The sequence below is a fragment of the Grampus griseus genome (assembly GCF_964374135.1).
Source record: "Grampus griseus genome assembly, chromosome: 8".
In the NCBI taxonomy this organism is placed as follows: Eukaryota; Metazoa; Chordata; class Mammalia; order Artiodactyla; family Delphinidae; genus Grampus; species Grampus griseus.
In genome coordinates this window covers 56,731,247-56,748,107 of record NC_139002.1, presented here as the reverse complement: position 1 = coordinate 56,748,107, position 16,861 = coordinate 56,731,247, and the positions used below count along the sequence as shown (strand labels likewise).

General features: G+C 53.3%; 1 protein-coding gene across 1 annotated transcript; it reads left to right on the top strand.

Moving 5' to 3' along the window:
- Positions 1-292: 292 nt before the first annotated feature.
- TPBGL (trophoblast glycoprotein like) lies at positions 293-1,468 on the top strand (the record flags this gene model as incomplete). Its single annotated transcript, XM_082659558.1, has 1 exon — positions 293-1,468. The coding sequence occupies exon 1, from the start codon at positions 296-298 to the stop codon at positions 1,466-1,468; it is 1,173 nt and encodes a 390-aa protein (XP_082515684.1). The 5' UTR covers positions 293-295.
- Positions 1,469-16,861: the final 15,393 nt, after the last annotated feature.

Sequence of the window (16,861 nt, the reverse complement as noted above, 5' to 3'; positions counted from 1 at the left end):
GGAGGCAAACCCTGCCCACTCGGCTCCGAGCCCAGAACGGCCGCAGAAGTCGGAGGCCGGTGCGCAGGGCGAAGAGGGCACCGGGGGCGGGGGGCTCCGCTCCCCGCCTGACCCCTCTCGCCCCAGCCAGGAAAGTGAAGGCTCCTCGGACTATAGAGCCAGCGGAAGAACAGACCACAACCGCCGGGCGCTCCCGATCGAAGACTTGCCCCACCCGCCCCCCTCCCCGCCCCACGGGGCTCCGAACTCACTGGTGAGCGCGGCGACCCGGGCGCTGGATGCGGGGGCAGCCGTGATGGCCCCGCGCGCGGGACAGCCGGAGCACAGGGGCCCGCTGCTGCCGGGGCTGCTGCTCCTGGCGGCGGCGCTGAGCCGACCCGCCGCACCCTGCCCCTTCCAGTGCTACTGCTTCGGCGGCCCTAAGCTGATGTTGCGCTGCGCGTCGGGCGCCGAGCTCCGGCAGCCCCCGCGGGACGTGCCACCCGACGCGCGCAATCTCACCATCGTGGGCGCCAACCTGACTGTGCTGCGCGCGGCCGCCTTCGCCGGCGGGGACGCAGACGGGGAGGAGGCGGAGGCGGCGGGTGGCGTGCGCCTGCCGCTCCTGACCGCTCTGCGCCTCACGCACAACAACATCGAGATGGTGGAGGACGGCGCCTTCGACGGGCTGCCCAGCCTGGCGGCGCTCGACCTGAGCCACAACCCGCTGCGCGCTCTGGGCGGCGACGCCTTCCGCGGGCTGCCCGCGCTGCGCTCCCTGCAGCTCAACCACGCGCTGGTGCGGGGCGGCCCCGCGCTGCTGGCCGCGCTGGACGCCGCGCTCGCCCCGCTCGACGAGCTGCGCCTCCTGGGCCTGTCGGGCAACGCGCTTAGCCACCTGCCGTCCGCCGCGCTGCGCCGGCCGCGCCTGGAGCAGCTGGACGCGCGCCTCAACGCGCTGGCCGGCCTGGGCCCCGACGAGCTGCGCGCGCTAGAGCGCGATGGCGGCCTCCCCGCGCCGCGCCTGCTGCTCGCCGACAACCCCCTGCGTTGCGGCTGCGCTGCGCGCCCCCTGCTGGCCTGGATGCGCAACGCCACGGAGCGCGTACCCGACGCGCGGCGCCTGCGCTGCGCCTCCCCGCGGGCGCTGTACGACCGGCCTTTCCTGGACCTGGACGAGGCGGGGCTGCGCTGCGCCGAAGGCGACGCCGACGGCGGCGGGGGAGAAGTGGAACTTGCCGGCCCGGAGCTGGAAGCCTCCTACGTCTTCTTCGGGCTGGTTCTGGCGCTCATCGGCCTCATCTTCCTAATGGTGCTCTACCTAAACCGCCGTGGCATCCAGCGCTGGATGCGCAACTTGCGCGAGGCGTGCCGGGACCAGATGGAGGGCTACCACTACCGCTACGAGCAGGACGCAGACCCGCGCCGCGCGCCCGCCTCGGCCGCCCCCGCCGGTTCTGGGGCCACTTCCCCCGGTTCGGGCCTCTGAGCTTCGCTTGTTGGGACTTGGGGGCTACCCCTGATGACCTGTCCCGAGGCCGTGGGTATGAGACACCCGCGAACTTGGGGCTTTGAGACCTACGCCTGACCGATCTGAGACCTTTGGATTATGGCATCTCCCCCACCTGGAGGCCCCAAGCTCTACCCCCCTCCCCAGCCTCTGAGAGCTGTCACCATCAAAGATCCAGAGACACTCTCTTCTGATTCCAGAAACCCCATCCACCCATCCCAAGCTCTGACAGCCCTCCTGAACCACCAGAAGCCCCCTCCCCCTTTCAGCACTCACCCAGAGACCCTGTCCTTCAATCCGAAGGCCCTGGGACTGCTTCCACTACCCTGTGCTTTGAACCCAGACCTCTCAGCAGGAAACATCCCCCTAGACTACACTCCAGCTTGCAGCCCTCAGCTCCCTTCGAGGGCTCAGGGACCCTCACATCCCATTCTGGTCTCAGAAGCACAGCAACCCCACCAGAAGATTTCTGTGGACTTTGAGCCTTTCTTCTCGTTTGGGAGCTCTTAACTCTCCATCCTGCATAGAACCTACATCCTGGGAGTCTGAGGGTTGGGCACCCTCCCCCAATCTGAGGATGTATTTCATACCACCCACCACCCCAGCTCTTGCTCAGGCCCCTCCCTTCCTTGGCCCAGGCTTGGGGTTCAGCTCTTCTCTATCTCTCCCATCCGAGGGACAGGCACACCCCTTTATAGCCTTAGCGTGGAGCTGATCCTCAGCCTTTCCCACTTTTGGCTCTGATACCCTAATACTCAGTCCTTGTCCCCAATCTCAAACTCTCAGCTCTTCACCCCGATCTGAGTTTCTTCCCCCTGCCCAAGTCTTAGGCTCTCAATTCCTCCTACATCCGTCGCTTCCACTCAGTACCCACACAGCCACTCACTGGCTCAGGGTCCAGTGAGGAATCCATCCCTGGGATATGCCCAGCCCCCTTTCCTCTTAAGGATGAGCTCTCTAGCCCTGCAAAACAGGCGCAGATGTGAAGCACCCCGCAGCCATACTAGCAGATCCCCATGGGAGATCCTGGAGGAGAGAGTCCTGGGGGTGCAAAGTAGATGGTCTGGCCTCACAACCAGGGTCACCCGACCATTGTGCCACAGAGAGGGGTGGGGGAGGGGCTCTGAAGGGCTGGGAGCTGCTGGCCACATTCTCTTTCCCACCCATGTGACTCTTCTCCCTTGGAGAGTCCTCTCTGCCACCTCCCCACCGCTGTCCCCCCGTATGCCTTCTGGAAGAGGAAGGGAAAAGCCCTCCGGTCCAGGGTCAGAGCCTCAGCGCCCTGCCTTCTTCATGGTCCCAAAGCACAACTGGTGAGTGGGAGGGGCCGCCTCTCCCTGACTCCCAGCCCTGGGTCAGGCAGAATGGCTGGCCTGTGCCGCCTCTGCACGCAGGAAGTCACCCTCCTTCAACATATTGCCTGAGGCCTGCCTTCCCACCCCAGCCTGGAAACCTGGATCTCCCCTGGGCAGTTTTCTATAAAGTCTGCAATAATCTCAGATACTCTGCTCTTGTAAACGGTGCCACGTCATTCCTGCTGACCTTGGGTCATTAAAGGGGGTGGGAGGGGACACTTAGAGCAGTTTAGACCTTCCTGAGGTGAAGCAGGGACTCTTGATGTCTTCTCCCGGACTGTGGGAGAAGAAAAGGGCTCTGACTGTACCTAGTAAGCTTGAGGCTAGACACATGGAGGGACTTCCCACTGGCATGGCATTGCTCCAAACCAGTTCGCTTTTTATGCTGAGACAGTGTTATCCGCAGCCAGGGTAGGGTCCTGCACTTTCTCTACATCCTCTTACCCTTCGGTTCCTCATCACTGCGGTGGGGTGGAGGGTCACGGGGGAGATGTAGTTGGACTGACAGACACTAGCATCAGATGAGGCTATCAGGGAACAAATCCAGCTGCAGACAATCAGAGGTAGTTAATTCAGACAGAAAAGAGGAGGAATCATTATTTGCTGCTTTGACATCGTCCCCTCTGTTGAACTACCTGGTACTCCCTTATGTCCTGTGTCACGCCACGCTCTCCTGGCTAGAGGGTTAAGACCTGCACCTTGGATATGTGAGAGGCTGAGAAGAGAGGTGGCCTAGCAGTGGGGGACGTGGATAAAATAGCCCCTTGAGATATGTGGAACAAGGAGACGGGTGGGTTCTGGGCCAGTAGGGCCAGGATAAGAGGCTGTCTCCTACCTCAAGGTCCCCAGGCTGGATTATTTTACATTCAGGGTCTCAGAGCCCTAGAACCACATGGCAGAAGCCTAGAATTCTGGCATTTTAGAATCTTACGGTTGTGTAATTCTAGAATTTTTTTTTTTTTTTTTTTTTTTTTTGGTACGTGGGCCTCTCACTGTTGTAGCCCCTCCCGTTGTGGAGCACAGGCTCCGGACGTGCAGGCTCAGCAGCCATGGCTCACGGGCCCAGCCGCTCCGCGGCATGTGGGATCTTCCCGGACCAGGGCACGAACCCGTGTCCCCTGCATCGGCAGGCGGACTCTCAACCACTACGCCACTGGGGAAGCCCTAATTCTAGAATTTGTGTCTTCTAAACATTGAAAGGGACCTCAGAGGTAACGTGGGAAGGCTCATAAACTGTATAAGTGAGGAGCACCCTCTCTCGACGAGCTTACTCCCTCCCCTCCTGGGAGCATCCCTTCGGTGCGGTGCCGGAGAAATCTGCCTGGGACTCCCTGACAGTCCCAACTCTGCGCTGAGGCCAGGAGCACACCTCACCCCAGGACAGCTCTTCACAGAGTGGTTGGCAGGGCACGAGCCTCCTCATCTTCTCCCAGCAAATTCCCTACCCCTTCTCCCGGTCATTCCTCGTGAGAAGGGGTTAAATTCTCTTGAAGCATTCCCATCCATCAGTGACCTTCAAAGGGTGCTTTGCCAGTCCTGTAGGGGGAAATGGTGATGTTCTCTCTTACACAGGTTAGAGAACTGTGTCTCTAACAGGTCACCCTGCCCACCCCCCCACCCCACCCCCTGCCCCCGCCACCCAATTCCAAAGACGTAATGTAATGTAGCCTAAGACTACATTAAGTCCTGGCAAATAAAACATGCTGCTAGCTGTGGTACACTGTCAGCAAAAATCTTTGAGGGTTTTAGACGAGAGCTGATGCTAAGCTAAATATCAAACCAATAGTTGTAAAAAATAAACTAATTGAGTACCTAATGTATGCCAATTGACATTTAACCTTAGTGCCATTCACTGACTCCCATTAAATGTTGTCTCTGAGCAGCTTCCCTTCTTGTAGCCTGTCAGTGGCCTTTGGCTTTATGGAACTATCAGCAGGGCCCCAGGGCCCCAGCCTCCTCTGCAAATCCAGCCATTTTCTTAGTCTCTACTAAATACAACTTTGTCAGTCCTAGAAAAGCTAATGACCCAGAGGAGAAATTCTATTCAATCAAGTTCTAGAGAAAAGAAGTCCCAGGAAACCATGAGAACTCAGAGTAAGGGCCCCTGTACCCAGCCTAGGGAAATTTCTTAAAGTCACATTTGAACAGTGTTTTGAGGGATGAGTAGGAGTTGCAGAACAGAGAAAGATCAGAAGTATCAGCTTGTACAAAGGCCTAGGTGCAGGAAGATCTGTTAGTCTGATAATTCAAGAAGACCATTAATGGCTGGGGGCAGCTAGGATGATGTGTGTGGGTAAGATGGTTCTGCGTTCCCTTCATTCTCCACTGGGAGGAACTAGAGGGACTTCCGCCCTCAGAGAAGTCAGGGAAGTGGGGAGGTGTGCTATGTGGGCCAGGAGAACTGCGTGGTGCTCTTACTTGTTCCTTCCTTCTGCCCATCCTTTTTGTGCCAGGCCTTATGCTGGGCACAGGAGACAGAGAGAGGAGTCAGCTAAGCCGTGCCCATGGGAAGCCAGAGGGGCAGGGGGGGTAAGGGAAGGGGCCACAAAGAGGTCTTGCAGGAAAAGGTGAGATGGAGGGGTCTGGCTGGCCCTCCCTTGACACCCTGACGTCACCCACTCACTGCAGACCCTCTTTCAGCAGTGCCAGGGACTCACCGAATGGTTAACCTCCCCCTCTAATCAGATGCTGTGAATGCTGCTGGAAGTTTGAGGTGGGCAGGTGACTGCAGGGGCCAAGTGCCAGGGGGGAAGCTCCATCCAGGATGTGCCCTTAAAGAGCAGGTGGGCTAGAGAGCAGGTAGAGGAGAGAGAAAACGTGTGACTGTCAGAAGTGTGAAACACATCAAGGCAGCTCTGCACCGAGAAACACGTCAGACTTCCTGGGCTTCTGTGACCCTGTAAAAACTGAAATTTCCTCTCAAACACAAAGGGGAGCCACGATCACCATCTCCTTGAGAAGCCTTTTACTTCTGCGACCCCTTTCCTACCCAGGCCCCTCAGGTCTGGGGTGGGAATAAATGAGGGCCCAGCTGGAGTCCAGAGGACTGGGTTTCAGTCTGAGCTCAGCATGACTAGCCACGTCGCCTGGACCCCAGTCAGTCAGAAGCATTGGTTAGGCCCTACTGTGTGCTGTGTGCTGGGGATTCAGCAGTGAACACAGCAGGGCCGGCTCGTGCCTTTCTGGTTCAGTCCGACCCCGACTGTGGACACCCCCTGCCCCTCCCTGGCTCCAGGTTCCTTCCGTCAGGCCAGGGCTGGACTTGTGACCTCCAGAGGCACTCCCTGCTCTCACTGAAGTCCATCTCCTTCTTCATTAAGTCTCTGCCTGGCAGACTCATGGCCCTAATTTACCGGCATGGCCTTTCCCGGACTGGGAGAAGTTACAGGGGCAGTTAATATTCCTGTGGTAATGAACTTGGCTGCCTTCAGAGTCCCCGTCTTTGCCCCCTACCCCTCCCTCTCCACCTCCACCCTCTCTCCTCAGCCCTGCCTCACAGCGATTTGCCCGGGGATGGCCAGTCCCATGGAGACCCCCTCAACTAACCCTTCAGTGTACTAGTGGGGAAGTTGCGGCCCAGCGAGTGCAGGAGCCCATCCAGGTCACACAGGGTGTCAGGAGCAGAGCAGATCCAGAGCTCAGGGTGCCCCCTGGGGCCATCCCTGCCCTGCTCTGGGTCTGAGTATCTGGCAGTGCTGCCCCATCTCCAAACTCTGTATCTCCACCCCTGTGGTCATTGCCTCCTGCGGCCAGGCCTGTGGTGCCCTGGAGATGAGCAAAAAGCCAGCAAGGAAAGGGTGGAGAGCTCTCTTCAGCCTCCATCAGCAGCTTCCAGGAGGCCTCAGAAACCTGCCCCAGCCTCTTGCAGGCAGACACTCTGATGGGGGCTCCTTCTCAAGGGAAGGGGCATCTCTACCCTCTCCGAGAGGAGAAAGGGGCTTGTTCTGGACCCGCAGGCTCTGAGGTCCCCCTGCATGAAACTCATCCTTCCTGAGCCTCTCCTCTCTGCCGAGCACCTGCTGAGATGGACCATACCCGGCTCCTGTGCTCAGTAAATATGGGGTCACTGTGATAATGGAGGCATGGGGGCCCCAAACTAAGGTGACCATCCAAACTAGGAAACTTTGGAGAGTGAAAGGGACCTCTATTAATAATTACACTGGGGGGGCTTCCCTGGTGGCGCAGTGGTTGAGAGTCCGCCTGCCGATGCAGGGGACATGGGTTCGTGCCCCGGTCTGGGAAGATCCCACATGCCGCGGAGCGGCTGGGCCCGTGAGCCATGGCCGCTGAGCCTGCGCGTCCGGAGCCTGTGCTCCGCAACGGGAGAGGCCACAACAGTGAGAGGCCCGAATACCGCAAAAAAAAAAAAAAAATTAAAATAATAATAATTACACTGGGACAAGAATAAACTAGGACTGTACCAGGCTGTTGGGCCCTGGGCTACAATGACTTTTGACAAGACTTGGAGGGGAAAAGAAAAAGTGCCAGACTGCTAGACTAGCTAGTCTGCCAGCTCTGGATAACTGATACACCCCCTGTCCTTGCCCCTGTCCTCCAGCCATGCTAAACAACTTCCTGAATGCTACTCTCTAGCCGCACCAGACTACTCAGAGTTTAGTAACAGAGCCCAGCTAGCTATTCCAGGCCCCATACCTTGCTCACACAGTACCCTCGGCCTGGGATGCCTTACCCCCAACAGAGAGCAGCAGGACAGCTCAATGGTCCCCTCTGCTTTCCTGACCTCACCCTCTTCCTCCTGTCTCTGGACCCCCCCAGACCTTCATTTGGACTGATTTGTTTTCTGGCCCATTGTCTGCACCAGACCAGACACTCCCTGCAGGGGCTGGGCCCAGTTCCCTTTTGGGCGCCTGACCCTGGCGCACAGAGATTTCTGAGCACTGCACCCCACAGAAGACCAAAGCGCAGAGGAAGAGGCATCACGCAGGGCTCGCTCTGGCCTCCCTCTGCTGTATGTCTAATGCCCACTCCCTTTAAGTCCCACAACCTCTCACCTTGTTGAACTGAGGCTGCAGTTATAGAAGATGCCTGCATGGTCAGCTCCTTATTACTATTCAATAAAGTGAGAGAACAGAAAGAAAATGCAGCTTTAGAACATGTAATCATGTAAAACATAATTTAGCTTTAGCTTTTAGACTTTGACTTTTTAATACAATTATAGCTTTCTGGCCCTCCATTTGGGATTCTTGTCCAGCGTCCTATCTGGGCAACATCTGCCACTGACAGCCTGTCTCAGCCTTGGTTCCTTGACCCAGGGAGCTATAGTGACATCTATTGGCCAATTTGTGAGAGTGGCCGCAGTTTTAACTTTTTTTCCGTACATGCGCCATCTGCTGGTGAACATGGGAATGTTCCTTCTTTCATTTAGTCAAATCCATTCAGCAAATATTTTATGAAGTGCCTACTATGCGCCAAGCACTATGCTAGGAAGAAGCTGGCAGTTGTTCTAGGCACTTTACATATATTAACCGATTTTAGCCTGATGACAATTCTATGAAGTAGGTGTTACTATTCCTACTTTACAAATGAACAAACTAAGACAAAGATGAATAATTTGCTCACTGCTAATAAAGGGGTCAAGTTGGGGTTAGAACTCAGAGCCCATGTGCTTGCACCAAGAACAAGTAAATAAACAAGTAAGATACCTCTTATGAGGGAAATAAGCAGAGTGTTGTAAGAGTGATGGGAAAGGTTGTCCTTTGAATGGGGTAGTCAGGCAGGCTCCTCTGAGAAGGTGGCTTACCCTGAACAATGGGAAGGAAGGAGCTCTGCAAACTGCCTAGGAAAGATCAATCCAGGCAGAAGAAACAGCGAGTGCAAAGGTTCTGAGACTGAATATTCAAATATTGAGTGGGAGGCCAGTTATGACCATTCTACCCCTAAATACCTCTCCAATCGGTCCTTCTTCTGCTTCCCCACCTGGCCCCAACCTCTATATCTCTCAGCTGGATCCCTGTCCCAGCTTCCTTCTTGATCCCTTTGCCGCCAGCCTTCCCCTCCGGTCCATCCTCTGCAATGCAGCCAGAGTGATCCTAAAAGTGCATGAAGCTGATGCATCTCACTGCCCTGCTTAAAACCTGTCCCACCCTCTTCTGGATAAAAAGCTCTTTGGACAGATTATCTTTAACCTTCCTCCCCATGGCTATTGTCTGCTCCCATCTCCTGTTAGCTCTTCTGGTTCCCTTCATTCTAGCCAAACCGAAGTCCTTACAATTCCTTGAAGGTCCCAGGTTGTCTCACCACCTGGGGCTTCCCGTGGGCCACCCCTTCTATCTGGAATGCCCATAGCCTCCCCTCACCTGCTTAACTGCTTCTCATCCTTCAAAACTCAGTTGAAGCAATTCCCTTTCTAGGAAGCTTGCCTTATTTCCTATCCCACCCGCCCCTCTTTAGTGCTCCCATGGCACGCCATGAGTATGTGTCAGCCCCCATCTCCAGTATCCCTCAACATCAAGTCCAAATCTTTTTCGTCATGCCTTACATTCCTGTGAATTCGTGAACCCCTTGAAGGAAGGGATTGTCTTATTAATCTTTGTGTCTTCAAGGTCCAGCATAAGCCCCAGCAAATGGTACATGCCCAGTAAATAGTTTGCGGTTTGTGAGCTATAGATTGTTTAGTTTCTTTTTTTTTTTTTTTGCTTTTTATTGAGATACATATTTGCAAAGAGTAAAAACCCACTCTTTTTTGGCATACAGTTTATTTTGACAATCAAGATATGGAACAGTTCCATCACCCCCCAAAATACCTCCTGCTGCCCCTCTGTAGCCAACCCTTCCTCAACTCCAGCCACTGGCAACTAGTGGACTGTTTTCCATCCCCATAGTTTTGCCTTTTCCAGAATGTCCTATAAATAGATGCATACATATTTATCCTTTTAAGTCTAGCTTCTTTCACTTAGCATGATGCGTTTGAGATTCATCCTTGTTGTTGTACCACTAGTTTGTTCATTTTTATTGCTGAGTAGTATCCCATTGTATGGCTGTACAAGAGTTTATCCATTCACTCTAGTTGAAGAGCATTTGGGTTGTTTCCAGTTTTTGAGTTACGAATGCATCCATTATTAACGTTCATATACAGGTTTTTGTGGGGACATAACTTTTCATTTATTTTGGGAGTGGAACTTCTAAGTCTTATAGTAAGTATCTTTAAACTTATAAGAAACTCTGCCAAACTGTTTTCCAAAGTGTCTGTACCATTTGGTATGCCCACCAGCCATGTATGCGTTCCAGTTCCTCCACACCCTCGCCAGCACTATTTATTGGGAAGAATAATTGGATAGCCTTTGCACCTTTTTGGAAAATCAGTTGATATATACAGGTCTATTTTTGGATTCTGGAGTTCATTCCATTGATATAGGTGTCTATTCTTTCACCACTACCACACTGTCTTCATTACTGTAACTTCATAGTAAGTCTTGAGATCAGTTAGTAGGCAACTCCAATGTTGTTCTTCCTTTTAAAAATTGCTTGGCTATTCTAGTTCCTTTACCTTTCCATATAATGTTTAGGATCAGCTTGTCTACACATACAAAAGAAAAGAAAAAATCCCGCAGAGATCTTGATTTGGACTGCACTGAATCTATAGTTTGTAGAGAATTGACATCTTCTAATCCATATTGAATCCATATTCAACATTGAATCTTCCAATCCATGAACATAGTACATGTCTCAATTTGTTTAGGTCTTCTTTGATTTCTTTCATCAGTATTTTGTGCTTTAGAGATGTACATAGAGATTATGCACATATTTTCCTATTTATACCTAAGTATATTTCCATTTTGGTGCTATTGTAGGTGGTATTATCTTTTTATTTGGCATTGTCTTTTAAATTTCAAGATCCAGTTGTTTGATGTTACTCTACAGAAGTATAATTGATTTTTGTATACTGATCATGCATCCTCATTGATCATCCTCTTCTTCTGGTTTTTGTATGTTGAGTTATTTTAGATTGTATCCTGGACACTGTGAATGTTATGTTGTGTAGACTCTAGGTCCTGTTATAATCCTTATTATTATTATTTTTTTTGGTACGCGGGCCTCTCACTGTTGTGGCCTCTCCCGTTGCGGAGCACAGGCTCCAGACGCGCAGGCTCAGCGGCCATGGCTCACGGGCCCAGCCGCTCCGCGGCATGTGGGATCCTCCCGGACCGGGGCACGAACCCGTGTCCCCTGCATCGGCAGGCAGACTCTCAACCACTGCGCCACCATGGAAGCCCCGTTATAATCCTTGATAGAACGTTGATTTTGTAGTTGTTGTTGTCTTTGTTTCAAGAGGTTATCAGCTGATTTAGTTTCAGACCCAATTTGTCTGTTGGCCTGTGGGTGGTTCTAATCGCAGCACAAATCCACAAGAGAAAGGAGAAATAAAAGGGAAATCTACCCCATGCAGGTTACTTCTCCAAATTTTTACTCCCAGGACCATTTGCCTGCTTTTGTTTAATTTTCAGAGTCATTAGGTAGTTGTGTTTTGTATTTTTGTCCAGGGTTTTTATGTAATCAGTAGGAGAGATAGGCTGTAGTGGACTTACTCTGTTTTGGCCAGAATTTGAAACTCCTACACAATTTATTTTGATTTGCTGAAAATTTTAAAAGCTAAGATAAATGAAGTCTCAGAACACCACGAAGACAGTGACAGGAGAAAAGCTCAAAGCTAAGAGGTAACTGCAAAGACCTCTTCCATGTTTAGAGCCTTGTTTAGGTGTCAGGGTACTCCTTCTAAATTGTGGTATCCAGGCCAATAGGATTATTTCTGGTTTTTGGTTGAGAAGATTAAGGAAGAGCTGTTGACTTGCCTACTTGGTCTCAGATCTAATCCCCTGACCTTCTCCTGCTCTGTATTGCAGGGCATTGACCATTGCAAACTACATTCCCCAAGATTCCTTGAAAATTAACTTTTAATTCGAGTCTGCCATTAGGAGGGCAGAAGGAAAGGAGAAATCAGAGTATTTCCCCCACCCTCTTGCTTTGGGCAGCATCCCAGGAACAGAGGCTTTTCTTCTATGGTCTGGATTCTTCAGCTACTCTCTCCCTCAACAGCCCTATTGGGCTTCCCTGGTCCTTAGCTCCGTAACACCACCTCTTCTCCCTTGTCCTTCCACCCTACAGATGGTGGTGACTTCCCATTGTAGCTGGGTTGCCTTACATCTCATTTGCCCTTTCAACTCTTGCAATATTTCATAACCAGTTTCTTTGATTAAATTCCTGCCACTGATATACTGGCATAGGCTCCGTTTATCTGGACTTGGACTGATACAGTCCACGTGGGAGGGCAGAATCAAAGCTCTAGCTCATGTCTCCTGACTCAAATGTCAGTGTCTGCCCATTACCCTTCTCTGGCTGGGAGCATCAGAGGAAAGAGATCACCCTCTGGCCGACCAGGAGGGCAATGCACTGATCTAAGTTGCACATTATTCTACAGGAATGTAAAAAACAAAATGGTTTCACACATATGACCAATTTTCTAGGAAAGCCATCTTACATTCAGCAGCATCTTCCTTTCATGTTAATACGATACACTGTCATTTAGGACTCTGAATCTTCCTCACCTATATCCCCACTCCTCCCATGTGTTCTTTTGGAACAGGCAGTGGGTAAGTCATGGAAACCTGAAGTGACTTCGGGGAGACCCAGCAGAGCAGGAGATGAGAACTGAGTAAGAACCAGGGCTGGGACTGGGACAGGACTCCAGCTGAAGTGGTCAGTGGGGAGAAGATGGGATGGCTTCACCCCAGGAGCAAACCAGGGGTCATGGGACCCAGTGGTGTCTGAGAAGGATCAGAGGTTTGGCAACTTCCCCAGGCCCAAAGGCTGGTAAATGGCAGCGAGGGGAGGAGAAGGGGGTGAGCAGCCAGGTTGGAGTTGGGGCCACCACCTGACCCAGCTAGTCCAGGGCAGCAGGGACAGCTTCTGCTGGTCTATGTCCTGCCATGGGCTTATGAGACAGAAATAAAAGCACAGCCAGCATCTGTCATAAAAGACCTTTAATGGTCTCCTATTTATGGTTCTTTTTTTCATTAGAACGGTTAGAACTGTCCTGTTAGAGTTGAATAAACTGTAATAACTTATCTGACATAATAAGGAATGCCACGGGTACAACAGATAAACCTGGCAGGTGACCCAGGAATAAGGGTGTCACAAAAGAATCACTTAACAGAAGGGCCACAGACCTGGAGACCAGTCTCCACCACCTGTCACTCCTCACACCCAGGATCCACACACAGTACCAGGTTAAGTGCCGGCTCCCATTGGAAAGGAATGCGCAGCCCCCTCCCCCGACATCTGTGGCTAGACCCCAACACTGAGCAGAGACGTCCCAGGAAGACGGCCCATCCAACCATCATCCCCCGAGTGCTCCTGGATCTCCAGGGCAGGCCATGACCACACCCCGAATTTGTGAGCCCCCCTCCATACCCACCTCTCCCATGACCCTTGCAGTAATCCCTTTGAGCTGGGCAGAGCCGGGCACTATCTCCATCTTACACAAGGGGAAACGGAGGTCAGGTTCCCAAGGGCACACTCGGACTGAACACAGAATAGCATTGGGCGCTCTTTCTCCCATGCCACATGGCTTGTTGTGCCCCGACTCTCACATTTCCACCTGGATGCCCTGGGTGGGGGCCGGGCAGGATGCTGTGCCCAGGGCTGGTCCAGGTCTCCCCGAAGTGCCCACCTCTTAGTCAGCCCCAGTGAGGGACCTGGGCAGAGGGGCAGACCAGCAGAAAGAGAATTTAGGGGACTGGAGGTAGGGAACCGGCCTCTCTTCAGACACCCGCCTGTTGCCCACACATTCAGTTGACTGCAGAGGTGGGCATGGAATCCTATGAGAATTGCTCGAGGGAAATTTGCTGCTTAAAGGGTCTCTGGAGGAATCCTGCCTTCATAGGAGGGACTTTTGCCATAAAGTCCTCCCTTGGCATTTCTTTTACTAAAGCTGGCTGTACATAAAGAGGAACCTAACTCTAGTTTCTCTTCCCACCACGCTGTCCCTCTGCCGTCTCATGGGCCTGGGCCGGGGGAGTGGGGTGTCACACTGGGGCACAGACACAAGTCCTGGGGTGGGGCTGGGCCTCTTTGCTTCCTCCATGGTCCCCCACAATGCCTGGGCCAATTTCAGGGCCAAGACCCATCCTCACAGCACCAGGCCCCCGCCCAAATGAAACCCAGGCTGGAGCTTCAGTGGGGGTGGGCTACAAAACCAAGTGTGTGTGTGTGTGCGCGTGAATAAGCAAATGCTTGGGCCTGGGTCTGGGACCCAAGTTCCAATAGGACGATACTTTGTATTGGAAGGCTAGAGTCATTCCAACAGGAAATGCAAGAATAGAAGCTGGGCTTGCTGGTCTAAGATCAAACCTCAGAATGGTGGTTTGAAGAAGTTTTTCTTCAAAAGAAAGTTTAAAGGTGAAACCTCAATAGGCAAGACAGATAAAAGCAGAGTTGTTCTGGTGGAAGTGGGAATGGCGGGGAGGGCTGGAGACCTATCCTTGGCCTCCACCCCCATTCTCCCACCTTAGCAGCCCCTGACAAAGCTCTGTGACACACCAGGGGTTCCACAGCACCTGGTTTGAAAACCAGTGTGTCAGAGTCTATGGGTCCTGGGTCCTGGGGATCTGTGCTTTGACTTCCCTTTCGGGGTGAAGAGTTGGGAGAGAGTGATGGGGGAGGATACTCCCCCTTCAACGGGCCTCTCTTTGAAGCCACTGTGCAGTGAGCCTGCAGGGGAGTGGTAGAGGTGGGGATCCTGCCCCATGGGTAGGCCATTCCAGTCCAGGGAGCTGCCTGGGCCAGGAAAGCAAAATGCCAGGCCCAAGGCAGGCTTATGCACGAGTCGGGGGAGTCTGTTTTGGTCCTTGTTGACTTTAAAAACCAGAACAGGTATAGGCCTATGTCCATGAGACCCTATAAGGGTCCAAGATCGGGGCCTAATGCCTTCCTCTGGGATGGGTGGAGGATGTCCAGCCCCCAGTCGCTGGCAGGAGGGAAGCTGCCTTTGTGGGCTGCTGAAACCACCGGGGATGTGTCAGCTGGGGCTCAGGTCTCAGCGTAAGAGGCCTGGGTTTTCCCCGGACCCCAATCCCTCCCAAGTTTCACCAAGAAGCGACAACTGGCAGCTCTGGTTGGTCCTGGAGGGGGTCTTACACTTTGAAGGGAAGGGGCAGGCAACTTCTATTCCACTTCACCCTTGGGGTTCTCTAGTGGGGTAGTGGGGGGGTTAGCACCCCTGGGCCTGGGGGACGAGGCTGTCCCTAACCTGGGATCAGATCCAATGCTTCCTGGCCTCTGACACCAAGGTGTGCCCCCGCCCCCGCCCCCCCCCCCCCCAATCACTGACACAATCCACGTCCAGTCTCTCTGTCTGGGTTGCTGGGACCACTGCCCGGAGACACGGCATTCCTGAATAGTATCTGAATTTCCCTCTCGGCTGGGTCACCAAAGCCAAACTGGCCTCGTCTCATCCTGGCTGACCTCTGCCTAAGTGACACGGGGGCAAGAGATGAAGATGGCTGGGAGGGCTCTGCCAGCGGCAAACGTCCTGTGTGACCCTGGGCTACCCCCCCACAGTAGCAGGGCCACAGCCTGGGCAGCCGTATGCAACTTACAGAGCTGACTTGCATCTCCTCTGGGCCTCACAAGTTCCTCGAGTTGGGCGGGAAAGGGACGGCTGTCTCATTTTACAGTTAGGGAAACCAATCCCAAGAGGTTGAATGAGTTGCTCAAGCTCCTCAGCTGGGTGGTAACAGCCAACACGGAGCGGCATCGTGGACTCGCAGGCCAGGGTGCTCTTCACGGCACCACGTGGGACCAGCTTGTCAGCAACTCCCCCAGCTGAACCAAGACCCCAAGTGAGCCCACTCTCAGTTTGTCTGGGCTCTGAGACTGAGAAGGCCCGTGGAGTCCAGCCAAAGAACTCTGTCCTTATCTTCACGGGGACTGAACTCTTCTCTAGGTTGGAAGGCTGAGGAAGTCCAGCTGGCCGTCTGCCTGCAGACTTTCACCCCGAGCCGTGCTCTCCCTTCCTGCCCAGACTGCTATCTACATGCCACCCGCATGGCCCACTGCAAAGTCTCAGTGTGGAGAGGCAGGGTCAGCACAGGCTCCAAATGTGTGGACAGAGAGAGCCAGTACTGTGGGCTGGTGCCTGGAGCCCAGTGGGGCTCCCCCACCCCCAGTTTCACTCCAAGGGTTCCCCTGGACAGGCTGACTCCAGATGGAGAGGGGCCCTGCAGAGAAGAACTCAGTCATGCTTAGGGACTGCAGGAGAAGCGGGGTCTGGAACCAACCAGAAACTTGGCAAGATGATCTGTATGTTCTTTCTCTCAGGAAGAAGCCTGAGCATCCCACTGGGCTGCAGTGCATGTCTGTGCAGGAGGGCGCCCAGCCCAGGGGCAAGTGGGGCTAAACTCCAGCCTGTGACCACTCAAGAAGCTGTGCATTCCAATGTGGGTGGAATCCACCTGGAAGGGACACCATTTCTAATTCATATCAAGGCACTATACAGACTAGCAGCGATCATGGAACCCTGAATGCAATGGCCCCCTCGCTACTTCCCGTAAAACTTTCCCTTGACCATGCGCTTCCTGAGGACAGGGGCTGGGACTGACCCAACTCTGTGTCTCCAGTGCTCAGCGCCAAGCGGAGAAGTTGTCAACCAAGGATGGTTAAGCCAATTTCAGATGAACTTGACCACTGCCCTTCTGCAACCCTGGGCCCAAAGAGTAAATAAAAGGCTAAATGGGCCCATGATGCTTCTTGCAGCTGGAGAAATTTCAGTTCAACACTGGGATAAACCCAATATGGTGAGTGTGATTTTGAGGTGGAAGGAGGTCAAGAAACCAGCCTGAAAAAGCTTTTGTGTGACCGGGTTAGGGATGGGGGAAGAGGTCTATTTGTAGGCAAGTGATCACCCCCAAATCCTAAAGGGTCTTATATCAGCCCCAAAGGTTCCAGAAGACAACCCTGAAGAGCATATGCTTGCCATGCATTGTTCCAACAGCTCATTAAC